Raw genomic sequence first — 19,885 nt, 5'->3', positions numbered from 1 at the left:
TTTGGTGAACGAAATACTGTGACATTTTGCAGGATCTAGAAAAAGCTGATTGTCACTCAGTATCTTTCAAGCCTGATGAGATCCTGCTGCATTTTAAGGCAGTCCCTGTGAATCGCTACGGTACGAAATAATTTCAGATCGTCTGCATAAAGCAGTATATTGCAGTATTTAAAACAGTTTCTTATATTGTTGATATATATAATAAAAAATAGTGGGCCCAGGTGACTACCCTGAGGGACTCCAGACGTTGCATGAAACGGGTCTGACACATGTCCAGTAATCGACACAGCACTCTCTTTCTCAGAAATATATGATTGTGACCACTTCACAAGTGGTCCCACCCCAGTAAGTCTCGTTGACAACTGTTGGTGGTTAATTGTGTCAAAAGCCTTGCTGAAGTCGGTGTACACAGCATCGATTTGAAATTGGCTGTCTATATGGTTGGATATGTAATCGGAAAAGCACAGCAAGTTTGTCTCCAAAGAACGTCTCGGGAAAAAACCGTGCTGCTCCTCAATGATAATATTTTTAACGGTAGGTAGTATACGATTGTAAATTATTTTTCCCAACATTTTACCAAACACACATAATTTACTTATTGGCCTATAATTTTGAACATTATTTTTTGATCCACTCTTAAGGATTGGAGTTACTTCGGAAAAATGTCTGTACTAAGGGATAGGTTATAAATAATATTTAGGAGGTTGGACAAGGTTAGAAGCACATTTTTTTATAAATATCGGGGGGATACCGTCAGGACCCGCTAATTTATTTGTATTCAAGTCTTTAATTATTTGAAGAATGTCCTTGTTTTTAATACGCTCGATAATATCAGAATCATTGTGACCATTGTTACTGTTGTTATTTATAGAATTGGGCTGAACATTAACGCTACGAAAATAATCAGCGAACAAGTTACCGACTTCCCTGCTTCCAGTAGCTGTTCTGCCGTTGTATACTACTGTATTATTTCTTTTATTGACAATAAATTTCCAAAACTTCTTGGAGTTTTGTAAAATTTCGAACTCAATATTATCAATGTAATTAATTAAAATAATTTTTATCAATTGTTTTGATAGAGACCGGAGTTCGCAAAATCGGTTGTAGGCATTTTGATCGTTAAACTTTTTATATTTTTTATGTTTTTTTCGTTCATCACTATTGTTATATTTATTATGTTTAATTAATACATATTTGTTATACTCATTTAAATTGTAACTACTGCTGGATTCTTTTATGAATCATATTATGTTATAAAAATAATTAAAACATAATTTGTAGTAGAAGTAGAAATGTTAATATGAAATAAAGATGTTAATGAACATTATATCGATCAGACGTTTTATTGTAGATAAGGCAAATATTAATCTAATTAAACCAAAGTTAGCTCAGGAAATCAATAGAGAAAAGTGCCAGTTATCTCAAAAACTGTTTGCCATAGAAAAATTGAGGTGTTTTAGATTTATATGATCTTGAGTCATTTCAAAACAGTTCCAAATTTTAAAAAATAAATAGGTATACCTCCACTTTTTTACTTTAAAACTTAAAAGGGTTACTACGACAATAGTTAATGAGATATTTTAGAGGTTCAGAAATTCAAAGAAAAAACCTCGATTTTTGATTCGTCATTTTTGTGTAGATTTAACACCCTGTATCAAAAAAATCAAACTATTTTCGTACATACGTGTACTTTTCATAATTAAAATCTCTCAATCACTCTTGAAGCTTGATCACGTTATAATTGAAGGGTTGGAAAAATAAATACCTATTTCTAAACTAGAGGAATCAAAATTAATTTACAGGACATGAGCACGATATTTGGGAAATATTGAATGATATATATCGTATATAATGGGATATATGTTACCAGGCGAGGTGAAAATTAAAAAGCGCACGATCTTTTTAATTTTCGATGATTTTTAATTGCCGATAAGATTTTTATTTGCAAAATTTTTTTGCGGATGAAAACATTATTGATGCACCTTTTACTAATTGAGTGTTGTACTCAATTTTCTTTTTGAATGTTCGAAACTAATCACCGCCGCAGCTAACAACGTCGGTTAAATATAAAATTTTTAAACCTGCTCGGCCAGTTGTACATTTTTTGTTATATCATTAGTCATGAAGTTAGTTTGATTTTAAAAAAATGAAGATCTTTCGATTTATAAAAAAGTCGTTAGTGCACACTCTTTCTATTAATCCTTCTCCTCCTCTTCCCCGATCGCCTGCGTCTTCCGCCAAGAACTCCCGGGTTCAAGTATGTCCACTAATTTATTCTAGTTATCTCCAAGTTAACCGGATATGCAAGTCGACTTTGCTTTATTTAGTTTAGAAGCAGGATTTTCCTGTTAAAACCTCCAGTTACGATCATCTTGTACAACTTCACCCACCAAGCTTCCGATCAGCAACATGCAAAGCGACTGGTGTTTTCGTCATTCGCTAGAGGACGAATGCTGGTTGCTTCAAGCTGAGTTCTTATTCCCCTCGAGGTGCTTTTTTTTTTGTCAGCCGCGTCCAGCGGACCGTCAAACAGACGAACATCGCGGAATGATAATCGAGTTAGCCTGTGCAGATCGCGGTTAGTTTGAAATCCGACGTTCGATGTTGCGCACGCGATCGCTTCACTGGTTATCCGCGCGCGGTTTGACGAAGAACAATTGACGAGCGGTTGACGTGATTAAATTTGGATCGAACAAGTGGTATCGACTCGATTTTGCAATTTTGGAATTTTTCCCTCATCATGTTCAGTTCGAGTATTTTTGTCGCGGTGAGTGACCCTTCCCTTCATTGGGAAGAAGCAAAAAGATGTCGAAAAATCCAATTTTAAAAAAATTAATTATACGGAAGTAAGAAGATGAAATTGATCAATTATGAAAAGGGGCAGGGGATTTTCTTTTACTAAAACTTTCTGCGCACTTTAGTTTTCGTTCTACAGGGTGAGTCGAAATGACCAGTTTAACGACCCGTTAAAGACAGATTGTTTGCGTGAAACTATTTCCGAACTTAAGGATGATAAAAATGGATGTCCTGTTTATAATTACCTTTCCTAATTTTCTCGTTCTACGACGAAGTTCTTAAAACTTAATAAACCCTTGTGCATATATTTTTATATATTTTTTAAATTAATAGCAAAAAATGACAATTACAAATGGCGAAAGACAAATTACATATCTATAAACAAACTTTACTTTCTTTTTTCCTTCTTAGTCAAAATATCTAAGTAACGCGAACATTCTTGAGATTGGAGTTTTATCATAGTCTCACTGATAAGAAGGCATCTGATATTTATTTTGAAGTAGCTAATACTTGTGAAACCAATTGCAATTGATAAAAATTAATAATACTAATAATAATTTTCTGAATTTTTGTACGCGTTTTTTTTATGTCCCAAAAACTACATTTGTTATCTAAAATATACCACAGAGATTGTGCAAAATAGGAAGCGTACATCGAAAAAATTTTAGAATGTGGGGCGAAAATAAAATACACTTCTCTTTTTCTAATTGACTTAGACTAATATTTTTAAATGTTAAATAAAAAATAACTCCGTACTTTTGGAAATACTAGTTATTTTTTAATTAAAAAAAATTATCACTATTAAGAAAACAACTACTTCGTGAGTGTTGATACTGTTGGCAGTCTGATAAAAACGGCTCAAATAGTTAACAATCCAATAAACCCAAATTGGACAACTGATAAACGCAGAAATGTTCCCTTATCTTAGCTATTTAAATTGTTCTGTGTTTGTTCTTAATATCAACCACGTTAATATCACTACAAAAATTTGTTTACGCTCCATATGTATCAGGATAGGCACTATCTTCCGCCAATACATATATGATATTAATATATGCAACGAAATATCAATTGTAACTTAAGAGTTTCTTTAAAAACCGCTATTAACGATGAAACAAATAACCGTTAAGCTTAAAGAAAACATCTAGCTAAGTATTACGTACGTTTCGTATAAAACTTTTTACATAACTTTTTATGATAATAGAAAGGATTTGGTATTAATTTTAAAATATACGGGTGAAAATTTGTTTTTATTTACTTATACTTAAATAACTTTAATAAACCTCATCAGATAGAACGAATCAGGAAATTCCTTTACAATGGTGTATTTCTAAATTGTTTTTGCCTTTTTTACAAAAACCTAAACGGAAGCAAGTAATCTAAGTGATAATGACAAATATTTTTTGAACCTAATTTGTTCTAATTTATAGGAAAATTTAAAAGGACCATTTTGTAAAAACAATATTTTCAATAGGCTTAAAAGCCCAGGTTAAATTTGGAAAAAAAAATACTGTTTATATATAGTACGCCACCGGTGAATTTTAAAAAGATGCGCAGTGTATAGAAAAGTCTTCGTCAGCTTCAAAGTTGTCGACTGACAAGTCTTCGTTAGTAAAAAAAAATTATTCGCATAAAAAAAAAACTTAGACTTTTTAAACATAACGAATAAGGTTTTTGTGTTAATTTCAAGGAATGAAAAACATTTAACGGAATACTATTATAGGCGGAAATATATTTTTTAATTAAAAAAATTAAATGATATCATTATTTTGAGTTCTGGTGAAACAACAAGGTAAAAAAATCACAAAATAAACATTTACCAAAGAAGGAGAATCAAATTCAACCTTTAAACATATTTTAATCAGCTTGCAAAAATTTAGACTACCATAAACCGCTGATGCATTAATAAGCTGACAACTTAATCCATGTTAACCCTGTTTAAGGCGATTAAAAACGGCGTTAATGTTGTGTGTGTAGTAGCAGTGGCGACAAAACTGAGTAACTCTAGTCTAAAGAAATAACGTTGATATTTTTCTCTTGGCGCAATAAATAATCGATCATAAAGGATAAGAATCGCTCGAAAACTCTTGAATTTCATAGCCTTCGAATTTATGCAAGACGGGTATGATATAATAAGAAGACGCCAGTAAATTTTATCTGACCTTTAACGGCTGGTATACCTGGTTGTTAGTAATTTTTGACAAGCCCCCCATTTTAGAAAAGGTGCAATTACTTGTAAATAAATTTCACGCTAAACAGGTGTTATCTTTTTACGTCAGTGATCATGAGTGCCATGAACTTAAATTTTAAGCTGCACAGTACAAAAAAACCGTAGACAATTTTTTTTTTTTGTGAATTATGTTTTTTGAGAACGCCTTGCATCGAAATCGTCCTGTATTTCAATATAACAATTAATTTTTTCAAAAGTTGCAATTTATCTAAAGTGACTGTTAAATTTATATTAAAAGAAACCGTAGACAGAAAACTAGACAAACAAAATTAAACAAAGCATGTAAAATGAACCTTCCAATTAACGAAACATGCAGTAGTTTTTCAAATATTACCAATAGTCTAAATGTTTAAAACAAATAGGATTTGGTATATTACACTCTTCCGGGAGTAGGATGTACATAGGTTACTTTGATTCTTTATCGTATCTCTGCCACAATGATTTTGACATCTTTCCAAATTTTGAATTGCCTAGGAGCTTTTGAAAGTGTTTTTCGTAGTTATAATTTTGGTTAGTTTGTAAATGGAATATTTCCAATATCGGACGTATAGTTGCTCAAACTAGAGTAGTACTGAAGCATGCTCATATTTTAAATTAATCTTTGCGATTATCCTCAGACACCCTGTATAGCGCTCTTCAAAATATAATAACCATCTTAGATCTGATTAATTAAAATAATAACGGAAAACGCCCAGGGAAGCCATAACCTAAAAACCTTTCATTTTTACGTACGAATTTTCATTGCAATTTAGTACTTGCATCATATTTCAATTAACCTGAGTAGCGCAGCGTGAAAAATTCAAACTTGCAATATTACAATTGTTAGTGAAGACGAGAAGAGAAATGAACGGTTTTAAGCGCTTATGAATATTGATAAATCGGTAACCTCGTTTACCAAAGCGCAATAAATTCTTATTTATGTTGACGATTTGTTACGCTTTATGAGTTTTTAGATTTTTACGGCCAAGCGATAAGCTACATGTGATTTGGTCTGGTTGCTATGTATTTAAACGTCATCGAATGTTCCTCGAAGTTCTAATTTTTTGATAGTTTGTAACTGGAACGTTTTCAATATCAAAAAGATTAACACTAAATCAAAAGAGAGAAAAGAAACTTCCCGTTGAGATTCAAGTTTTTCTTGTAGCCATTACTCTTAATAATGGCCACAGTAAAGATGGATACTAAGATAGTGTATGAAGCTCCTAGCTACAAGTAGCATACGAACGAGATCCTCAGAAATCTGCAACTTTTGCAACGATTCACCTACAACTTGTCCCTTCGAGGTTCATTGATATTATTTATATAGGGATTTGTAGAGTTCTCCAAAATATATACCGTTTTTAAAGCCTGTTATGGTTTTAACTTCGGAATCAGTTTAAGACGCGCCTGTTGTAAACCGGAAGGGACCATTCTTTTCAGCACGTGTACAACAAGCCAGGGCTGTATTTAAGATGTTAGCCGACAAGAACTGTGCCCTGCGGACTGTTGTAGTTTAAGAGTAGGATTTAAAAGTAATAATAATATTCGAGGTATCTCTCCATTTGTATGTGCGAAGTACCGAAGTACGGTTCTGGAGTGTCATTGTGGAATTGCGAATCTATTTATCGAGGGTTACAAACAGAAACCCAAGCGAGGTAGACCTTTATAAAAAGGTACCAAAGTTAAATACCGGATTATTTCGTAAAAACGGTATATAGTTTGGAGAACTATAATTCAATTTGCTTCTTTTCTGTGACAGGAACTGCACTAGGAACTTAGCTGCTAAACAGGTCGAACCTGAAAACTGAAAATAAAAGTAGTCGTGTCTGCTATGCCTCTATGAAAGTAATGTCGAAATCCTGTCAGTCACCATAAAGGTTCAGAAACATAATATACTGAATTATGAACAGGTACCATAGTCTCTAAAACTAGGAAAACCAGCGAAGAATTGTAATGGTGTGGAGAAGCTCTTCTGACAAGAAACGGTGATACAATCCGCAGCAAAAGTGAGCGAGACTTTTGCACACGTCTAGAAATAATAATACACCTCTTTATGTAAATTCAGATGTAATCTGATAAAACATATTTTACTTAGTTGTAATTCTTGACTCCTAGTCAGTCTTCCATTTCACTTCAAAATGAAAGAAAAAATACTTCTCCAGCTTTGGTTAAATAGCAAATTAAATCTGCCACCAGCTTCTGGGTTGGCAAGTTGATAATAAATTAATTAAACTTTTTTTTTTCGACAACTTTGAAGCTGCGCCGCGGTAATCTAAAATGGAATCTCCTTCATTATGTTATATTTTCGGTTTATACCTGTAAACACTGAAATTAACTCTTCGCATGCAATTACTTTTTATAAGAATATCCGCGTTTAAATTATAATGATTTGATTGTTATCTGGACGAATTACGTAGAAGAACACCCGTGGTTAATACACATTTGCATCTCTGTAATCTCAACAGTTTCGAATCAGCCAAAGTAATCTAAATTTAGCAATCTGAACAACGAATAATAATATTATTCCGCATTATATGGCTTCCTCGTTAGGTAAGCCGGTTGTTAATTCAAAAGCCTATTTATATTATTACATAAATTATTTGCAAGAAAACAGACTATGGAATTTTTCTGCCAAAATTTAAATAACGCATCGAAAGACGACAACAAAAATAACGGAAAGCGTATACCTATAGATAAGTTAACCGACCTTTGCATTGGCACCGATTAAGGAAACTTTCTTTTATTTGATGACCTGCGAAATAAATAATTAAACTTGCCGGTGGCATCTGGAGTTACATAACGAACACCATTTTGCAACTAAAAGGTTTTTTTTTTGCTTCTACGTGTTACCGGTAATACCTACATAGTACTGTTTATTTGTACAATGATGTTAAGTAATTTTTGTATTCTGAAAAAAAGTTGAAAATTGAAAAGGTTTAAATTTCAATTTTGAACATGAGTAGACTTACTTCAGTTCCAAACATGAATATATTCACTGAGTAGGATGTGATTGTGAGGACTGACAAACGTTAAAATTGCATCCGTGTACCAGAATCTAATGTATCAAATTGACACTTACCAATGAATCGAGCTTAGCTAGTAGCTAATAAATAAAAACTTAATAAAAAGTCCATTAATTTTAATTCGATCGAATGAATCATAAATTATACCATACCTACCAAAGCAGAACTAATCAAAACAGCATTTCATCTAATGAAATATAATAATTACAATATGCATCTACCCTTTAAACATAATAGTTATCATGAATGTTAGTAGTAGTTATTATTAAAAAAAAAAGGTATTTTTGTAAAAAAAATAGCATCCGTCTCGGTTCTTGTAACTTAAGAGGGACATAGTCACAACTTTTATGTTGTTTTAAATTTTTGTTAGCAAATTGCAAAACTTTAAAAAATTTACAACACATTATATGTTTGTTTATAGAAAAAGGGGTGCAGTACTTTTTATGTAGTCCCTATTGGTAAAACAACGGACTGTTAAATGTTCAATAATTTCTATAATTTGTTCGCGGCTGTAAACGATACGTGTTAATTGGAGTTAATTAGGAGTTACCCTCCGGAGTCTCGGCTTTAACCAAAGAACAACAGTTTTTATCCAATGCAGACGAAATTTATATTTGTTAATGCACAAACTTACAATACGTAAGTGTCATTGTTGTTGTTTAGCCTTAAAATCTCCTCTGCCGCATTACTTTTTTATGATTTATTTTAATCTATTGAAAATAGTTGGGGAGTTGTAAAGAATTTTTCGAAAAGTTCAGGAAGTTTACCAAAATATCCGCAAAAGGATTATACGACAAACCGACACAACAGATTTGTTGCTAGCGATCAATAAAAACACTGAAATCTAGCATTTCGAAGTTTCTGTCCATTGTTGAGCTATTCTCAAAAGGAAATTATAATGAATCCTGATTTTTTTTGAAAAACCTAAAATAATGTTACAAAAAAATATGGGTCCTTTATATTCTGTTTGACCTGAAGAAGTCGTCTAACACTAACAACTCTTCCGACAAATATTTAATATTTACAACAAATGTGAAATAAACCTTAAGTTACATGGTGCGCAAAGTGTCACATTAGAACGTTAGCATCTTTATGCACTATCGCGAGCCAAGTCAAGTGAGCGTTTTCAGTTGTTTTCAGTAGATTTTGAACACTGATTATATTTTAACGTTGGTCAGTACTGACGTCGTCAGTAAAACTAACCAAAACACACTCGTGACTAAAGTGACGTTTTCTAAACTTGTTTATTGTGGAGTATATCAATTTTCAAATCAAATTTCAAAGCCAGTTTACATAAACATATAAATTAGGTTAGGACAGATATAATTTCGTGAGATCGATTTAATTTGTCATGAAAAATAGTGTTTAATAAACTTCTTCAAAATATATCTCTACTGAAATCCAAATCATTTAGTGTAATATGGTGACCACACAATATTACAGAGCATTTCAAGCAAAACTTAGTCCCTCCACAGGGCCCTGATTAATTATAAAAAGTAATACGACTTTGTGTAGTCGTAAGACGTACGTACATTCACGACCATTTTTACAAAACAACGTATAATAATTGTATTTCTTCTCATACACTTTCTCCCATAAATTGCTACGAACTCTCTTTGAAGACACCTTTAAGATTTAGTACCACCTTACGGCAATGAAAAAGGCGAATATATTTCGATATACACCTTAATATCGTAATGCAATCGCGACTGCTAGCGTTTTGGGCAAAATATGTATTTCGGATTTTAATTTGATATTTAAAAACCCGGTTTCAATTAATAAATTTTTATTTTTATGTCACGCGTAAGTTTTCTCTTTTCGTCGATGCGCATAACGGTTATTTTCAAAAACTCCGAATGTCTTCCATTGTTACCCCAATTGCCTTTTTACGGGCGTTGCAACAAGAAATTAATTCAACAGATCAGAATCGAGTTAAAAAATATCGTGGGACAGACGGTGGCAATTGTTATTATTAAGTCGGCTTTTATTATATGCATATTAAATTTCAATTACGCACGACATAATGTTACGCCAGCACTAAAACGAGCTAAAGATTTACATATAAATGAAACTACGAAATCGATCCCATAATAATGGTCTCGGTTCATCGCAAGTACAATCACGAATAATTTGGTAAATGTTACGCGATGTTTATTTATTTTTTTTAACAAGGTGTCGCAAGCCGCTTTAAAAACGGCGTAAATGGTAAATGTGGATTTTTTCCTTTAATGTTTATTCTTTATGCTCCGCTGTAAAAAGAATACACCGTTTTTGAACTTTATAAAGAGATATACGGGGTGTCCCAATAATATGTCAGTTGTTGATATCGTGCAAACCGACTGTCACATATATCCGATTGCCCTGGTTGTGTTGAAATGGTCTCTAATGGTACTATGTCTTAGGAGTGTCTTAGCGATCTAAGCTTCATTATTGTTGTAGCGTTTATAAACAATTTCTTAAAAAAACTGTTTATTTTTTTTTAAAGTCTAGGTATTTGTAAACAGAACTTTACCACACTTTATACCAGCAATTGAGCGACATAACATTATAACTATAACTAAGTATGTATCGAATGTTGCAATTTCTATGGCACACTGTATAATAATTTTAAATAAAAAAGTCATTAAAATATACGCTGGTAAGTATTGTAAGTGACACAAAGACGTTTAAATGTTTAATAACAGGTATTAAAAGATATGTTTCAAAATATTTTGTAGTTCCTGCGATATCTTTCGGTCTATCTGATCTAAGTCAAGGGATGGAACATACGTTTTGTGCAAGTGTATTTATTTTAAATAAAAGTCTATGTCGCTCACTGGGTACAATACTGCCACAGCCGCAAAATCGTTCAGTGATTTTAAAAAATAAAAACTGAAATATCAATATCAATTCTCTTACTAATTACAAAATTTATAGTGATATGTCTTCATAATTAAATATTGATTTTGCATTTTCTTTTTAAAACAAATCATATTTTTTGAGGTTCTTATTAAATGTATTTAAATCTTGTACCATTACTGATGATTTCAAAAATAAAGTGCAATATGTTCATAAAAAAATCTCAATAAAACAGTAGATCAAAGTTCATTGGCGTAGGTACATAGGTACACTAAAAAATGTGCTTTTGCAAACTTTGGCATGTAAATAATACCTACAAAAAACATCGAAAGTTATAACTAAAAAATATATTAGTCTTTTAACATGTAAAAAATAAAAAACAACGGACCTCTGGTTTTTGGTAAAGAGCTACTGTTGTTAAAATTATAAGAAACAAGAATTATCATGGCACGTACACAAAAGCCAAGCTATACTTCAGTAAAAGCAACAACCAACTGACCTGGTTTTTGGAAAATAAACAAAAAGTACTATTTTCAAAGTAACTAAAAAGCCGTGACAGTTCAGGTTTTTAGAAAAGTGACTGAGACATTTTTTAATAGCATTATTCTTTAGCAAATCCATTAAGTTATTAAACCTTTTCTTTGGAATTGGTCAGATTCACACTTGCAAAAGATGTAAAAGTCGCGCCTGCTTGTGCTTCTGTAGTGAGTTTCACTAAAGGATGTTTTATAGAAAAATGTGTCATTAGCATCTTTGAAAACGCACGCGTCATTTATTTTAACATTATCGCCTGAACTGTCCCAATGAAAGTTAAAAGAAGTTTGCGTTACTAGTTTTTTAAAATAAAAAAATCATCGTAACTGATTTCTGCGACTTTATAAGCAGTTCCCCGTGTTCTTCGTGCTTTTTACCAGCCTTACGTCCTCTGCGGCGATCACAGACATACTGGGTTACGCAAAGGTTTTGCGCGAAAGATCGTTAAAAAACGCGCGAAATTCAATGGTGGCACTAACTCTCTCTAGCGGAACTGAAGTAATATAAGTATGTGCCGGTATTGTTCGTTGTTAAAATACAAATGTGCGAGTTTTATGGTACAATTAACTAAAAATATAAATTTTTTGATATGTACCATTATTGCACCCGATGTGTCTAACCACTATTCAGTGAAGTATTTTTCTGGGCGTTCTTTCTTCTTTCTCTCACCACTCTCAACCGAGCTAGAGGGCGTTTTTTTAATTTTGGATCATTTTAAAAATTGCCGATAAGTTTTTTATTTACCAAAATTTTCTTCCCAGATAAAAGCATTGTTCGGGCACTTTTGGGTCAAATACCCTAATTACCGACCCAACTAAGTATTTTGAAAATTGCCTATTCATTTTGAAAAATTTCCGATTCAGATAAAAGCATTATTAGGGCACTTTTGAGTGAAATACAGTGATACTCGGATTATAGAAACAGAAAATGTCATAAATGAAAAAGTTATCGGCAATTTTCAAAATGATGAAAATTGAATAACGTGAGGTTTTTACAGACTTAGGTTTTTCCTGCAAAAACACTCCAACTACGACCATCTTGTACATGGCAGAACAGCCTAAATCAGCTAAAGTATTTTTGCAGAATACGCTGAACGCTACGATTTATTGCGTGCATTCGGCTGATATAGCCGGTCCCCCGCTGCGACCTGATGATCTATTGCGGAACACTCCTACATACTCATTCTCCCATCATGTTTAGCTCTTGGAACTAAGCTAGTTTTCAATTTACCGTACTGGCCAACAGCACCCCGAATGAAAGTTCCCCATTTCACTGCGTGGTTTTCATTGGAAAACGGCATGGCTTTTAAAGGTTATTTAAATTCATCCAAATTCAATTTTATAGATAGTTTCATGACAATATTCGATTTTCGCCACACTATCAACCATAGCGTAAGATGAAATAAAAAATTCTAAAAAAATATTTTTACTGGAAACCCTTCAAATTAATTAAATATTACCGGACCAAGAGTCAATCACCCGCACAAAACTAAGCGTGAAATTTAATATTTAATTTATAGCTTCCATAATTTCGGTTTAATGAGTCAATTTCCGTCGATATGGAGAGATGATGAGCCTCAAATTACACCGTTAAATAGAAACACGGAAAGAAATATAGATACGTGTCGTGGCTATTGTGGTTTGATTAATTAGCGAAAATAAAGACCACCATACATCATCGTCTGCTTTCTCGCGTTTCTGTATGTAAGTATTTCGATTTAATTGAATTAGATAATTACGCGGCGGATCTTAATTAATTGACAGCGAACGAGTGACGTGTTCGATTATTTGATGGGAGCGGGTTAGCGTAAACGGCTGTTCAGCTCTTTAAATTATTATCCATTAATTACCAGTAGTGTAGCGAATCAGAATTAAAATTTGATTTTGAAATTACTTTCGGCTGTCAGGCGCATAACAAAAATATACACAACCTTGTATATATATATATATATATATATATATATATATATATATATATATATATATATATATATATATATATATATATATATATATATATATATATATATATATATATATATATATATATATATATATATATATATATATATATATATATATATATATATATATATATATACATACAAGGTTGTTCATAAAAACAATTCCAGAAAAAACGATTTTTGTTTTCCATTTTATTCAGTGCTTTTTCTTGCCGCACTATATATATTTAAATTAATGAATAAATAAATAATAATAAATAAAAGTGCTTTTAATATATCGAATAGTTTAAAACACTACCTTGGACATATAGTTTTAATTTACTTTTTATTTAATAATATACAAAATGCCAAGTAAAAAACAAATAGGCTTACATAATTTAATCTACATTATGGAACATGTCTCTTAAATGGGAGCGGTAGCTGGTTGAACATTTTTACACCTTCCGAGCTTCTGAATTTGGTAATTGTAATCTGACCTATTTTACAAAACAAGGCTTAATTGTATTCCAGTAGTATGAAAATTGTCTAAGGCCAAGAAAAGATTGCCGATAAGAACTTGATAAAACGGTTCCTTCATTCTCATGAAGATATCCATGTGTTTTAAACACTCAGCTATTTAGTGGTTAGTTGAATAAGTTTAATCTTTGATCCAATTATTTTTTATAAACACGATCTAAGTTTTTTAAAGATAAATTAAGGAAAGAGGACACAAACGGAAGTTCCGTACCCCTTTTCGTTTTTGAGATGCAGGATTTTCTCAAAATATTACATTTTAAGGTATCCTCTTATCGAAAAGCTGTTAACTGTTTCCTACAAAAAATTTTGGCTAGATTTTAGTGAATCACCGAGTCGAAATAAAGTGGTCGGAAATGTATACCCGTTACCGTATTACCTATAGACAATTCGATTCTTTTTATGTGATTTCACAATGGTTTTTCAAATGTTGTAAATTTTCATACAAAATTAGCCGTTATTTATAAAATTTTCTAGAAAAAAACAAAATGAAGAGATACACTACAACAATTAAGAATTTAAATAATGTACATCAATCGAATTAAACCCCCAATACTAATATATATAAAATTTTTAGTCTTCATTTTATCTCTTACTAAGAAATGTTCATTTATTTTTTTGGTTTACTGGAAGATGATATCACCTCAAAATTATTTTCAGCGCCAAAAATGATTTTGCTTTTGGTACCGCAACCCGAACTTAGGAAATTCATAGTCACGATTTTTAGACGAAAATGTATCTTTCAGTCAATGACGTTCGACCCTGTATATTTATTTAACCAAATCATGATTCAATGTCAATTTACAATGGCACCATTTAAACTGACTTTCATGATGAATGCGTTTCGTACATACATGAATAATTCTATAAACAATTACGATAAAAGTAAGCTATAAATAATAAGAACGCCATCTTTGCCGTTTGTCTTATACCTACCTAGCTTATACATTATTCAGAAGTTTATTGTTACTATTGGGTATTAACCAAACTTGAAGCTACTGTTAAAATAACCTCCATCAGTTTCTCTTAATGTTTACAATCAGTTTGGATTACGATTTACGTGTTTAGAAACGATTCTATTAATAGTTCCTGTTGATGTGATTTCGATCAAACTTGCTTCACCAACACTATCAATACCCACCCCTCTCTACATTGGTGACCAGGTTATAGAAGCATATTTCAGATCTAACTAGGATAGTCTAACTAGTCTTTAGAGCAGCAACACTAGAAAAACATAGTTGCCCCTCAGGCAATGATTTTTTGTAGTAAATAAAATTGTAAGCAGTGATTCTATATACATGGTAGCTATATATATACTACTACATTCATTATTTTCATACGAATAGCTTTCTTATTTTTTGAAGTAATAAACAGTAGCGTCGGTCTTATTAAAAAGGAAAATTGCGGTTAATCTTCACTCGTCGAAACTGTCCGTTTAGCGAAACGATTAAATTTAAAACGCGAGCTAATTAAATCCACGTCGTAGCCGTGAACGGAACGTTTTTTTTTTTCGTAATTGTGTCTCCCTTAAAATGTTCGCGTACGTTACACCTTGGAGTATCTCCCGCTCAATCTTTAAAACAATAATTTTCCAGTTGATGGCGATTAATGTCAAGTTCACGACGCGCGGTTTACATTTTAATGTCAACGCGGTTTCGCAATTTTTCACTTATTATAATTAAATAACCAAACTGGTGTTGTTCATATTTTTGTTATATTTATTTATGGTTTTTCGGAAAAACTAGCAGCAAATTTAATAGCAAAAAAAAACTCTTGAAAAATGAGAAAAATAAGAAAAAATTTAAAATTTATTTAACAAGTACAATGTATTACATCAAATTTGTAGATAAATTATTTATTAAATTATAAAATTGTAAATTATAACTATCAATAAACACAAATAAAGATTACTCCAAACCGCCAGGACTTCTGTTAAATTAAAGTAAGTGGTAATATAATAAATAAAAATAATAAAGTAGTAGAATAACCACATCTGAGGAACTTTTTCCTCCATTTGACATTATTTTTATACCGGGTTGACCAACCATTTTTTTGTCTTTTTTGACACCATGATTTTCGTCAGTTTTTTGTATTTTAAGTTGACTAAAGATTTGAAAATTATAGCTAACCAGTCCGCCGTCAAAGTAGTTCCATAAGCGCTGATACAATAGAAGGTCTGTAAACGCCAATGGACAAAGTTACAGGACATAATGGAGCATAACTATACATAACATATACCCGACAATAATTGAAAGAGTCCCACAATATTAACTCAATGAAGGTAGGACAATTCTCAAAAGATTCGATGCCAAATTGGATAGGCTAAAAGTGATTTACTTTGAGCCAAGTACTCAAAGGCTGCTAGAGAAAGGAAAGAAACATTACGTGTACTCAGTTCTTCTAGACAGCGTGAAGACATGAACCTTAAAGCCGGAAAGCACATCTAAAGTTAAAGCCTTTGAACTCAGGTATAGGAGAATCTTGAAGATATCATGGACCGAGCAAGTTACTATACCTTAATAAGGAACTGTAAATAAAGAATGTTAACATCGTCAAATGCTATCATCACCTGAATCACCTCATGAGGGACCAAGGTAAAAAATCTTCCTGGATTGCAACTACAAAACTTATAATAACCAGAATGATCGCCAACGAAGCGCATATCAAATGTTTACCCCCGTCTCTGTATTCCATACAGCTTTGGTCTCACGGAGTAATTGTCAAACCATGTTTTTTTGGTTGAGTAAATATGAATCCGTCTGATTATACAACTAAATGTATTTTATCAATTCCACGATAGTTGGATCCCATTTTAGTCCGTGTCACCACAGACTTACAAAATTACGTTAGTTTATTATAAAGAAAACTACTAAAAAATTACCACAGACAAAACAGAGGTGAAAACCTTAACAAGGGTCACAAATTAGGCTTAGACAAAATAGAGTTCTCAGTACACCTAAATCACCTCATAGGTTATTATTAACAGAATGCCGTTGTTGAAATTGTGTATATAAAAACGCATCAAAATGTTTATCTATATAATAAACAAAATACAATCTTAGTCGGAAATTCCTAATAGCCTAATAATCATTAGATTTTAACTAACAAACTGTAAATTGGTCAGAAAAGCTATTAGCTAACTATCTAACTGAAAATAAAACGCAGAAGCAGTTAACGTTACGTTAAAATTCAATTTAAAAAATAATAATAATTGAAAGACTTGCATGATTTCGGCGCCCCAGGGCTACCACCGTTCTAATAGCTATGTATGGCACACGCCGAAATTATGTTGCAAAATAACTATAATAGCACTTCTGAAACCGTAAAGCATATCACTCGTAACAACCTCAACATTGTAACCGAAACGTAATTAACTTCAATTAAAAAGAATGATGCCAATTTGGAGATTTTCAAAATTGATAGGGGCTTATTAATTGTTTGCATGCGGTGTTGCTGCTTGACTGAGTGTGTCGATCTTCGTCGTACTTGACTTTCTATGCCGAATGTAGCCGTTATGTTTTAGGAACAGTAGCGCTATTTTCAACATCAATGTTAATGGTTATAAACGAATACATCATTTAAATAACAATCGCTGAGAAGAATTTGTCAGTGTAGCTTGCAAACCGTCAGTCTACCCTTCTTAGTATAGAGATATGTATTGCTCTAGTCACGTCAGGATTCTTGCAAATTGAAAAATTGGTTTTTAATTTAGTAATATAATAAAATGAATAAAAATAAATTTGAATTTTGCTAAAAACTAACCTGATTTATTAATATTACAAATACTTAAAAAGCATGAAATTTGTTCTGGTGAAATTTAAAGTGAAGTATGACAAACTCTGCATATTTCGGCACAGGGTCTAACAGTTAGAACTGCTCAAATAGGGCTTTGCATTTCAGCTCCTATCGAATGAAGTTGAATAGAACAACTTTCAACAATCTAATAAATACATATTACACCATCAAATATACTCCTAATCAATACCTACACAATATATCGGAACTTAAAATCTAGAGACTGACGCCTTTTATCATAGTAACTAAAACTTGAGAGGACAGGAGAATAAGTCAGAACGATGAAGTATTTGGCATATTTTCGGTACTTTGGACTCAAGTTTGGAAACTAACGCATGTTTTCGGTAGATTTTAGCCACTGACGGTAGTTTGACGTTTGTCAGTTATTTAGGGTTGTGGAATTTTACCGGTCAATTTTTTGTTGTCAATTGACTAAAATAATTTTAAAAATACAATGACATTTATATTTATTTATTTGTATTGTGCATTAAGCCGCCGTCGCGTCGTTCTGAGGACTAAATGGAGTAGATATTTTTATTGAGATACCCAAAATCGCTAATTATCGTATTCGGGTATTCCTTGAAGAGGGCTGTAGCTAAATTGGTAATCACAAACACTTAATAATTTATTATAAAATACATATTATTAATAAATAATTATAGGTAACACTCTACAATTGGAAGATGTTATTTAAAACATTTTGATCTAATAAAAAGTGAGCTATTGACGGCCAATTGGGGGGTCAATTAACCACCCTCAACGCTAGTCGTAATACTCACGTCACTCAGTGTTTTGCAAAAATGTACCCAAAAAGACGTTGATTAAGTTTTTTACTTACTCGTTCCTAAAGTAGATTTTATCAAATTTAATGAATTGTTTTCTTAAATATGATTTTATGAAATTGTGAAAGGGTAAATTGGTTAAGGCTTTCGCGGCCCGTTGATGAGCTATTATCTTGATTCGGGTTTAAAGGCCGTCGTCGGTTGGAATTACTTCCTAACGTTTCGCTAGCACGAGTGGCGAGCTTCTTCAGAGGTCCTTCCATCTCCGATGGAAGAACCAGTCTACGTCCAACATCGGAGATGGAAGGACCTCTGAAGAAGCTCGCCACTCGTGCTAGCGAAACGTTAGGAAGTAATTCCAACCGACGACGGCCTTTAAACCCGAATCAAGATAGCTCATTGTGAAAGGGAATAATAAATGCCTTGTTATTAATATATTATTATAAGTAGAAAATAAAATAGAAAAGTCGAAAATTCATCTGCGATATGACCAATAAAGAGCACTACTTATTGAATTGAAAAACCGATTCCATTGTGGTAGAGCATAACAACACATTTGCGTAAGCTAAGAGCTTCGCGATTTTTGGTATTTAGTTTCCTGCTTGCTGCAACCTTGGAATAAAGTTCCCTGTGGCGATGTTTGTACGAAGATCTGATAATTTCGGTGTAAATACTAATTAAAAACATCTTTGACCTTGTCACAACACCATCCCAATGGAATCTCGATTGTGTTCATTTTTGTTACGGAACTAACAGTTTAATTGGTAACTAGAATTCACTTTTTCAAAAAAATTTTTTGAAGATCTTTGGAAAAGCATCATCACAGTACTAATGAAAAAAAATAATTTTTAGGTGTAAATTTTAACTGGAATCCATTTACATGCTAAACATGTTCCTTGAAGGCTAATTACATGTCTCCACGCCCCATTCATCAAAAAGCAAATAATACATTGAAATCGTTAAATGTTCTAACAATTTCAACGGCAATAAATACTCACGACTTTATGGTAAAAGACAATTCGTGAAACGTAAGAAGTGATTTCAACCACTCTACGTCAATCTCGAAGGCTACATTACGATGCGACCTATATATTTTCTGAGCTTCGGGATGAAGGCCTAAATGTACTGATCCTCCATGTATATTACACAAGTCCGTGATCTATTAACCTAAACATCTCGACATCTTAACAATGTAGGTGTGTATCAAATTGATCGAGGCAATTAAAATAAACTAAACCGAACCTAAAAAAGAACGTTCCATATTCGCAATAAATCGAAGAATCATCTTCAGGTATGCGCACATAAATTCCTTAATAAAACCGATGCTCCTTTTTCATGATCGTTTTGACCTTCGTATTTACTCTGCAAAGATCGTTGCAATATTCGAACATCCAATACTTAATAGTGTTTATTTATCGCCAGCGCTCGCTGT

At 32.4% G+C, this 19,885-nt stretch overlaps 1 protein-coding gene across 1 annotated transcript in view; it reads left to right on the top strand.

Moving 5' to 3' along the window:
* Nucleotides 1-2,565: 2,565 nt before the first annotated feature.
* LOC132696473 (uncharacterized) overlaps nucleotides 2,566-19,885 on the top strand; it is a 34,831-nt gene continuing 17,511 nt past the window's right edge. The window contains exon 1 of the mRNA XM_060661302.1: nucleotides 2,566-2,767. Coding sequence (XP_060517285.1) covers nucleotides 2,741-2,767 — 27 coding nt within the window. The 5' untranslated portion in view covers nucleotides 2,566-2,740. The remainder of the gene's footprint in view (nucleotides 2,768-19,885) is intronic.

This window comes from Cylas formicarius, unplaced genomic scaffold (assembly GCF_029955315.1).
Source record: "Cylas formicarius isolate icCylForm1 unplaced genomic scaffold, icCylForm1.1 PGA_scaffold_1__22_contigs__length_36826433, whole genome shotgun sequence".
NCBI classification, from domain to species: domain Eukaryota; kingdom Metazoa; phylum Arthropoda; class Insecta; order Coleoptera; family Brentidae; genus Cylas; species Cylas formicarius.
Note: the sequence above shows the minus strand (reverse complement) of the source record. Positions and strands in the feature narration are given on the sequence as shown.